The sequence below is a fragment of the Pelophylax lessonae genome (assembly GCF_965119305.1).
Source record: "Pelophylax lessonae genome assembly, chromosome: 8".
In the NCBI taxonomy this organism is placed as follows: domain Eukaryota; kingdom Metazoa; phylum Chordata; class Amphibia; order Anura; family Ranidae; genus Pelophylax; species Pelophylax lessonae.
Genome location: NC_138775.1, coordinates 72326495 through 72337301, shown reverse-complemented (window position 1 = coordinate 72337301; position 10807 = coordinate 72326495). Strand labels below are relative to the sequence as shown.

Below are 10807 nucleotides of genomic sequence, written 5' to 3'. Positions count from 1 at the left end.
ATGGATACTACATAAATGCCAAAACAGGGAGCCCCTATCGTAAACCCTTTATCTATAACCCTTGCCCATAACCGGGCTTTCTTTAAGCAGGGTTGCACCAGAGAATGTGAATTATGAGCAGAAACAGACAAAAAGTATCCAAAAGATCAGGTGTCTACCACATAATGATTTCGTCATGTTAATGGGACTGAAACATTTCTAGTACACAGGACAAATTATGGTACTGAGCCAAAGGTTATTTTAATGGCAAGTTCCAAAAAGCTAAAAAATACTCCCTCTGATCTTAAATATATTTCCAGCCAAAACTTTTTTTTTTTGGATAGAGCAGGGAAAGGTCAGTGAGGTAAAATCTCCAAGAGAAACAAGGACAATAAAATACTGTAATTAATACACTATGGGAATGCAATGATCCCTGATAGCTTTGTATTTTTTTTTTGTTATGTCCCCTTAAAAATGTTTCCTCAGTCCGGTCCTGGTGACTTTTAGTTTTATTTACTATCATCTATTCATATGTCATTGTGAGGGTTTTTTACTCAGTGTCGCCTATATATCTTTCCTTCGGTCCTGGTGACAACACTGTTGATGGGACAGGAAGTGAGGGGAACTCTAAGACTACAAACAGCATTATAAACCATATGAATGTTCTAACCCTCCCCCATTCAGTCCAAACTTGAAAAAACGTTTTGGCTGGAGTTGTACATTAAGGTTTAGCACATACTTAATTAACAAAGCACAAAGAACAACGATCATTTATTATTGGTTGATATGGGTTAGCTGCATACTCTTCTTTGCATTTTGAAAGGGCTTCGTGCTAGAAATCTATGTGTTATACACGCTACACAATAAAGCAGTAGCAAACTAAGAGTTATACACTGAAACATGCCAAGTGCCACATTGTGAGTTAGGTGGAAATTAGGAAAAGAAAAATATATATATTTATTCCTGTGTATTTCGAAATTCCATCAACTGTGCATTTACATTGCATCAACATACTATCTAAAAACTTAAAATAAGCCTGTTGTGCTGTGCAAGCACCTAAAATTTACTGGTCAAAAGTGCCTTAAATCCCTAAACGGGTGGGGCCTTATAAAATGGGTGTGGCTTTTCGAAAATCAGTGCATAGTTTTCAGATTTGGGTGGCACAGGGACCAATTTCCTGGGGATTTTTAGTTCTGAGACGCGGAAAGGTGATTCACTTGTGTTAATGTATGATAAAAAAAATACTGGGGTTTATTTACTAAAACTGGAGAGGGCAAAATTTGGTGCAGCTCTGCATAGCAGCCAATCAGCTTTCATTTTTTTTTCAAAGCTTAATTGAACAAGCTGAAGGTATAGCTGATTGGCTACCGTGCAGAGCTGCACCAGATTTTGAACTCTTAAAGAGGAAGTAAACCCTCCTCAAAAAAAAAAAAAAAAAAAAAAACCCTGTAAGACAAAGGCATAATGAGCTAGTATGCATCGCATACTAGCTCATTATGAAATACCTTAGAACGAAGCCCCCCGCAGTACCGCCGGCCCTGCTTCCTGATTTGCGTCCTCCGGCCATCTGATTTGCCAGAGGCGCGATTACGTCTCTCCCACGCATGTGCACAGGAGCCACCGTTAATGGCACAGGGCTCTGAAGGAACGGCACGGGTGGCCGTTCCTTCAGAGAGCATGCCCCGATGACGCCATTGGCTGCATTAAAAGTAAATATCTCCTAAACGGTGCAAGTTTAGGAGATATTTACAGTACCTATAGGTAAGCCTTATTAAAGGCTTACCTATAGGTACAAGTTCAAAGAGAGGGTTTACAACCTCTTTAAGTTTTAGTAAATCAACTCTGTATTTAAAAACCTTCAATTTTTGAATTGCACACCTTACAACACCACATGATGGCGTAAGTTCCAATTCCCAGCAGTCATCATAGTCTAATTAGCAAACTCACTATGACAGCATAAACACAAAAGATCATCTGAGCTGCACCAGTATTTCCTCAAATAACCCTTTAACATTTGACCATGTAACCTATAAGAATAATGCTCTGTGTTTTTTAAGATGTTATAACTATATGCTCAGTTGCCACTTTATTAGGTACACCTGCTCTTTAATGCATAAGCTAAACAGCGAATCACGAAGAAGCATGAAGACCTGGTCAGAAGCAGCTGTTCAATTAAAGACTAACTCCACTTTTGTTGAGAAAAAAAAACATTCTCCTCTGAGTGATCTATGTACATTGCAAGGATTTTTACAATCTTTTTAAGGATTCCTACCTTTTGTTATTTAGCAGGAATAGCTGTGTGTCTGTGTCTATGTGCAGAGTGAATCTGTATGGAAGTGGTTTTATAATTACTAGTCAGATGCTGCCCCTGCAGGGCAATAATGAGTATAGTGGCAGGGTCTGTATATCTTTAGACGTAAACTGCTGCCTTCCTGGCTTTTCCAAATGGTTTCTAGAGTTTACAGAGAATGTTAAGAAAACTAAAAAACATCCAGTTAGCAGCAGTTCTGCGGTAATATAACACTTATAAATGAGACGAGAGGTCTGAGGAAAGTTATCAGACAACAAGTACACTTTACAACAGTGGGGTGGAGATGGGATTCGAAGAACACACAACACGCCAAGAGGAAAGGTTCAGTATCAGATGACCCTTCCAGATTCAAACTTTGAACAAGAAAAGGATATAAAGGGCATAAGATCAGCCAAACTGGATAAATGAAGATTGGAAAAACACTGCCTGGTCTGACCGGGTCTTCAGTCTCAATTTTTAGTATAGGTTAGACTTTGAAGTACATAGACCAATGGATTCATCCTGTGTTGTATCAACAAATGAGGCTTATGGTAGAGTATCGGAATGTTTTTATGGCCCACATTAGGCCCTCTATTACTATTCAGGCATCCTGTGAATGCCGCAGCATACTTGAGAATCACTGCTAACCATGTGCATCCCCTTATGGATTACTGGACAGGTTAACTTAATGAAGTGGCTCCTGAGTGTATATTAAGGGTAAAATTTGCAATAAATATCATTAAGTGCAATAAAGTTTTCTTTTTAATTGCTTGAACAGAGATGTCAACTGTGACAAAGTTTAACCCCCCCCCACCAAAAAAAAAACAATGGAGCACTGGACATCATTTATCGTAGCAATTAATCAGGTTCTCAGTGTAATTCCCCCAGTGTAGTAAGGGACATTTCTTCATTTAGACATAGTAATAGTTAAAACTCAGGGTGGCCTCTTTTATCACATGGGGCAACATATATATTTATAGAGCACTCGGCCTATGTAACAAATACTCCTTGGCATAAAATACAACATAAATTATCAATGATGATTGGCTAAGCATGTTAAAGGGAACTTAGTTCAAACTTTAATTTGCACATGCTGTGGGCAGTATTAAATCTATTGGTCTTAAATTCCTAATAGGTTCAAAGCAAAAACCCTTTTTTCCCCGTATACATGTGCTTCAAAGTCATGTCCCGTGATGCTTTTCTGAATGGCGGCTGCTACATGTTAAGAATTTCCATAGCAATCCAAAACAAATGTAAGTGAAATTTGAACAATTGGTAATGGGATTAAAAAAATGGGTTATTGCTTTTAAACCATTGAGAGTTTGCTTGTTTTTTTTGTATAAGGTAGACCAATAAAAGCAAAACATATCTAAGATCCATTAGTGTTCCCTTTAAATATTGCTATTCATTTTTGATAAAAGTGTAAATACGGAGTCAAATGGTTTGTCTTAGATTTAAGGCCAGCTGTAATAAATGGTTCATACAGGAGAGTCACACCATACCTAACAAATTAGCTTGCACGATTTCTCCTTCCACGCTGGAGGACGTGAATGTTCTGGAACCATGTGTGTGCACAGTGTAGATTGAGATTTAATAGTCAAAAGTCTTTATAGGCGATTTTCTTTTTGTGTACCCATTAGAAACACAACTAAAAGCCTGACATTTACTTAAAAGGTAAGTCCGCTTAAAGCTGATATTTCTGTTTTTGGTAGATGCTGGACATTTTAACCACCTGCTAGTTTCTTTTACCTCTCAGGGTCTTTATTAATGAGATGTCTGTGCCTGGGTCATCATTTTCCATTATGATGGGGTCTTGGAATCCCTGTTGAATTATTTAATGTATTTTATAATATGGAGAACACAACAGGAGTAGCTGGAACATAAAAAACTAGGCAGGATAAACAAAACTCTGGAGTGGACATCACTGTTGGAGTATCCAAGACATATAAGTCTGGGGTTGACTCAGCCTACCAGGTCCATCCTCCTTGCAGTATTTTAGACATTTAAGAAGCCAGGGGCTGACTCAGCCTACCAGATCAACCTATCACATTTTGGTGTACTTACCAGTGCCCTTCAAAACTCTGTTTTAGGTTTTGTGTGGTTGCTTGGCAAATGAACCACGCCCTGCCTTCTCTTTTGGTCTACAGCAGTAAAATATTCACTACTAATTTCCAGTTGTGTCCAATTGCCACAGTCAAACAGTGTTGTCAAAAGTTTGATTTTTAAAGGCCACCTGTAAAAAAAGTTACACCTTCATAATGGCCTTGTCAATGGAGACACACATTTATATAAGGAAGATGCACATCTGGAGCCTCTGATAGATAAAAGAAGCTGGCAGGTGATTCGAGTTAATTGTACCCAGCCACAGCTGGATATCTCATTTGAGTGCAGTTGCAGAATTAAGAATTCCAACATCCTAGATAAACTGAACCCCATGGACGCCTCGTGAACTGCTATATGATAGCTGGTATACCCCGGATGCAATTCTTTTTATGGTACCAAGTAGGATAAAGACTAGATAAAGGAAAAGGAATTGGCAGCACTCCAGGTTGAGTCAAAATCCAGATTTATTGACTGGACATCCAAATATGACAATCGTGACAAGGTAGACGCGTTTCACACACTGACTGTGTGCTTAATCATTTGGTAATGATTAAGCACACAGTCAGTGTGTGAAACGCGTCTACCTTGTCACGATTGTCATATTTGGATGTCCAGTCAATAAATCTGGATTTTGACTCAACCTGGAGTGCTGCCAATTCCTTTTCCTTTATCAAGTTTTCACGGAGGCGAGCCGGGGCATGCACCAGTGTGAGTCATCAGGCAATCACACCACCTTGAGCAGTGAGTTCTTGTCTTTTCAATTAGGATAAAGACTAACTGCTTCACTACAAAAATAATTAACTACCTCTCATGCCCATGATCAGTAAGGGGGTGAAGCTTTAGTTGTAGACTTAAAAACCAGCTCATCACCAATCAAGATTACAATGGATGATACAAATACAAAGCGCACAACACATTTCCTACTCATGGCATGGCTGCAGAATGTGTGACAAGATTCCTGACCAGAATGTTGCACAAGACGTCATGCTGTATACAATGCCTTCAAAAGAAAACAAATGAAGCAATGCATTTTGTGTTTCTCTCACTGACCGCGTTTGAAACAGGTTCTTTCCTAAGACTGGAATGATCCTTTTTTTTTTTTTTTTTGTTTTCTTCTTTCCTGCAAACTAGTCACTCTCAGCAATTTGAGAAAGGACATTATTATTATTATTAAAAAATATTAGCAGTATTCTGTACACGTCAACTGCTGGAAGTTAAAAAGAATTACTAAAGTGGTGGCAGGAAGGTAGAGCAGGGTGGGTTCCTCCAACAATGTCTGCAGAGCGCCACTGCAGTCCTGCAAGAGTTCAAGGTTTAGTGTCAGCTTGCGGGGTCCACTAGCCACAAGAAAAAGTCTGTCTTAGCAAACACTAAAGGAGAAGCTTTCCATTCCGATGGATTTTCAGGATCTTCCCAAGCCTCTGCTTAGCTGTTGCCATGCCTTTTTTTGTACGTTTACCTGAAATGATAATACAAAACAAAGCAGTTAGTTTAGAGGGACCAGCACAAACATCAGCTCTGGTCCACATTATAACTTGGATCTTGGAGTAATAGAGTATGGGACCGCTTTTGGAGTCAAAGAAAAGTGCACAGCTCCAACCCCCTACCAAAGCGCTTCTCTCATAAACTGGGGTTAGGTGATGGCTTGGAATCTGGGACTCCTCCACACAGCTCAGTAATCCAAAATAAAAGCTGCACACCGGTGATGTCTTCACAGGCAAAACTTTATTCAGCCAACAAGCTTTAGCACATGGTCCCGTGAACAGGGCCACCCCTCTAACATGGACTTGATCATTTATCTTCTTTTCATTAAGGCAGGAGGTATAAACATGTTAGAGGGGTGGTCCTGGGGGTAGGACCATGTGCTAAAGTTTGTTGGCTAAATAAAGTTTTGCCTGTGAAGACATCACCGGTGTGCAGCTTTTCTTTTCATTTACTGAGCTTTGTGTGGAGAAGTCACAGATTCCAATCCGGCACCCAATCCCAGTTTATGAGAGGAGCGCTTAGGTAGGGGGATGGAGCTGTGCACTTAGTCTTTTGCCATGTTAGCTATTGATCAATACTAAAACATTTGCAATTTAAGTAATAACTTTTACACTTTTACTGGCTAACTCACATTATTAAAGATGTAAACGTTCAGGACTCCTTAGGTCACTTTCTCAACCCTGATGGGGTCCCAAAAGCTTTCATCTTTAATAAATTGAGTTAGACAAAAGAAGGCATTACTTAAAGTGTAATTAAACCTGCATCATTAAAAACTATCAATAAAGTCTGTATTATATGCTGTTTATATTCACTTTCAGTTTTGGAAAAACCTGGTTGATTCTACTGTTCTTTATCCCTCCCTCTTTTCCATGTCCCTACTACAGTTGGGGATTTTGCAGAGCAGTGTTGGCAGCTAGTGCACATGCTCAGTTTTCAGTGAGTTTCTATGCTAAGCATTTCCTCCCTATCACATCTGAGCAGTCCATGTGACTACAGTCACACATGTGGGTGTATACACAGTAATAAATGACAGCTCACTCCCTCCCTCCCTCCTGACACAGCCTGTTACTGGAAGAAATCCACCACCCACAGCATGTCATTGCAAAAAAATTATAAAAAAATTATTTATTTTTACGCTGTTTGCCAAAGGCTGTTTTTATTTTGAACATGTGACTATTATCAGAGGACTAGAAGCTCTTCCTGACACTGTTTCTCTACAGACATGCTGGGAAAAAAGTTGGGTCATGTGACAGGTGAATATCGATTAAGAAAAAAGGTAATTTATTATTATTTTTTTTAAATGTTTTTTTGAGTTTTAAACATGGATACATATTTATGCACAGCATTTTTTTTTTTTTTTATTAAAATGATTTCAGTGCCATCATCCACACACAGAAAGAGAAGGGATCATTTAAATTAAACAGAGTGTGTTTAGTATCACTTTAAGCTACAAATTTTTTTATGTTATCCCGATCTTAAAGTGATGTTCTATGCAAATTAGACACACTTGTAAAATGGCTACTTGCCTGGCTATTGTGCTTATTCTTTGACTTTTTGAGTTACTGACCAGGAACCAGAAAGCAGCAAATGATTAGGGAACTCCTGATCTGCATACTTCTCCAGGATCAGTGATTTAGAAAGTACAGAAGCAAGAGGATAAGCATGATAACCAGGTAATTAGCATTTAGGCAAGGAGGTCAACAATGGCAGCTTTCATATTTGTGTTGTGACACTGAAGCAATAGTATACTTTGTAGACATGTCTTCAACAACATGACCAGTACACATTTACTAAGTTTTGAGTAATCTTACACTGGTGTGAAGATCTCTGGTCTCCAGGGCTGCAGTACTATGCTGACCTGAACACCTTCATACAATGTTAACAGACCTCCCATTCATCTTTATGATGAATGAAAGTTTCAGTAGAAGTTAGAGGTGTGCAGATCTTTAGACCCAAAATGTATGTACCTACTCCAAAAACTAACCAGGACAGTAGACAAGTCTTTAATTCTGCAACAAGTTCATACGTATTTATTGTAGTAGGACAACCTATATCAGGGGTCTCCAAACTATGGCCCTCCAGTTGTTCAGGAACTACATTTCCTATCATGCCTAGTAATGCCTGTGAATGTCAAAGTTTAACAAATCCTATGTATGTCTTCACACTGGTCCTTTGGGCTTCCATTGCAGTGTAATGTACCTCCCAATTGAAATTAAAAAAAATGCGACAAAAACGCATCAAAACCGCACCCGTGTTGCGTTTGTGATGCAGTTTTTGAGTTACATGACCTATGAAAATAGGACAAAATCTAGGTAAAATCACGTCAAAATCACGCACATTTTCAGTGGCCATTCAGCACCTTTTTTTCTATCAGCAAAACGCTGATAACCCTGTTTTCGCCCAAAAATTTTTGACGGCTGATATATCGATGTATCCCTAAACAATAGGACTGGCTGCAAAGAAATGCACAGAACACCTGTGCATCCCTGTCCGGGTACACAACATCGTACACTGTATGTTGTAGTACACCCTGTATCAATGAGGCCTAATTTTGTCTGACAAGTGGGTGTCAGTATGATGCCATGAGCATATAGGTAACATATGGGAGCTCTGGCCGAAAAGGAAAATAACTTTTTTTTTATAATAAACTTTTCTCTCTGAAATATGCATTTTTGCAAAAGCACCAGGATCAAGATATAAACCCATACTGAACAAAGGCCAAAGTAAAGAGGCTCTGTCACCATATCCCACCCTCAATGCATTGTTAACAGAATGGCAATCTGTGTTAGGCATAGAATTTGGGAATTATAAACAAAGAGATCACCCTACAAACCTGGCAGAAATAGACAAATCCTGGAAGTACAGGATAAAGGTACAAAATATCTCAGTGATGATCTTGATACCCTGACACCTTTCTCTACTCTACTACTACTACTATTCTGGATAATAATAAAACAACGCTTGCATAAATAAAATTAAACATATACAAAGAGAATTATTGTGCAAACCATCAATAAGGTGCTATTAACCTTCTTAGCGGTATTCCCGAGCGTGGCTCGGGGTTAAATTTCAGAGCCAAAAGCGGTAACCCAGAGCCACACTCGGGGTACCGCCAGAAGCATCGCTGGATCCTGTAAGCAGGGTTACTTACCTTGTCACCGGGATCCAGCGATGTATCCCGGCGGTGTCTAGCGGCGATTCTTCCTCCCGATCCTCTCCGTGCCCCGGCTTCCGTCTCCTGCGGCGTGACGTTCGCAGGGGGGTGGAACCGGCGGCAAATTCAAATGTAAAACACACTGATACAGTTCAAAATAAAAAAAAATCACATTAGTTTGCCCCCCAGTGCCCTTTCCTGCAGTTTTACTGTACTTTTTATGTATATATATATACGTATATATATATATATATATATATATATATAATGTATACAGTTGGTTTGGGCTGCTCATTCACAAGAATTACATGCAAAATAATGGTACCGCTTTCAGCACCTAAAATCCGAAAGAATCATACCGCCAGGGAGGTTAAGTGAAACTATCTAAGTATGAGACTCAGAAATAAATGAACAAGAAAACAGCGCTTGCCTAAAAGCTGATAAATCTAGCAAAAAAAATATTAAAGTGTTAAAGTGCAACAGTATATGAATAACATCAATAAGGTGCTAGGGTATTTACACAAATATAAGTGCAACAAATGCTCCAAATGTCCATAAGAGTGCATAAATGTGCTTGAAAGTATAAGGTGCTGGAATGCTTGAAACAAATCAATCGGTGCGGGGTGCTTCTCGCTCCCCTCCTGTGCCCCAACTCACCGGAAATATTGGATCCTCAGCTAGGGCCAATAGAGCTTAAGACCAGTGAGGTGAATGCCAATGGTCCTCCTTGTTGATGCCACACTCAGTTGACCACCGACTTACATACGATCTTTAAGGCTCAAAAATAAAAGACTGGCATAGTGAAGTCCGTAAAACAATATTTTATTGTGCACAATGCTACTTACAAAAAAAATAGGACAGATTCCACCTTTGGTAGAGTACAACTCTTCCGGGAATGCCGCCTAGTGTGCTTTCCATGGAGGACGGGAAGTGACGTCAATGGTTTTGGCGTAACTGGAAGTATGTCAACGCATTTAGCCCCACCTTCTAGGGTGTATTTAAAGGACCCGATACCATTGACGTCACTTCCTGTCCTCTGTGGAACGCATGCTAGACGGCGTTCCCGGAAGAGTTGTACTCTACCAAAAGCGGAATCGGTCCTATTTTTTTGTAAGTAGCATTGCATTGTGTGCAATATAATATTGTTTTCGGGATTTCACTATGCCAGCCTTTTATTTTTGAGCCTTAAAGATCGTATGTAAGTCGGTGGGCAAGGGAGTGTGCCATCAACAAGGAGGACCATTGGCATTTACCTCGCCGGTCTTAAGCTCTATTGACCCTAGCTGAGGGTCCAATATTTCCGGTGAGTGGGGGCACAGGAGGGGAGTGAAGCATCCCGCACTGGTTGATGTTTTTTAAGCATTCCAGCACCTTATACTTTCAAGCACATTTATGCACTCTTATGGACATTTCGAGCACTTGTTGCACTTATATTTGTGGAAATACCCTAGCACCGTATTGATGTTATTCATATACTGTTGCACTTAAACACTAATATTTTTTTGCTAGATTTATCAGCTTTTAGGCAAGCGCTGTTTTATTGTTGTTTACTACTATTCTGACTTTAAGATTTTGGGTGAAATCTTTCCTTAGGGTTGTAATGCATGACTGCGGGTGACATATTCACACTTACAGTTCAGTCATATATTCTGGACTTATTTTTTTTTTTTACAATATATCCCTTATACTAGTACAAAAAGCGTTGCAATATGATGCTCAGTATTCCTGTGTATAACGTCTACTATAAGAGCCTCAGACGAGTCAGAATTTTACATATTCAGGTGGTGTTTATTTGT

The 10807-nt window shown here is 39.4% G+C and overlaps 1 protein-coding gene across 1 annotated transcript in view; it reads right to left on the bottom strand.

The window, feature by feature from the left end:
• Window positions 1-5136: 5136 nt before the first annotated feature.
• Window positions 5137-10807, bottom strand: part of PHF2 (PHD finger protein 2) — a 460832-nt gene continuing 455161 nt past the window's right edge. Inside the window, exon 23 of the mRNA XM_082265845.1 lies at window positions 5137-5831. Coding sequence (XP_082121971.1) covers window positions 5743-5831 — 89 coding nt within the window. The 3' untranslated portion in view covers window positions 5137-5742. The remainder of the gene's footprint in view (window positions 5832-10807) is intronic.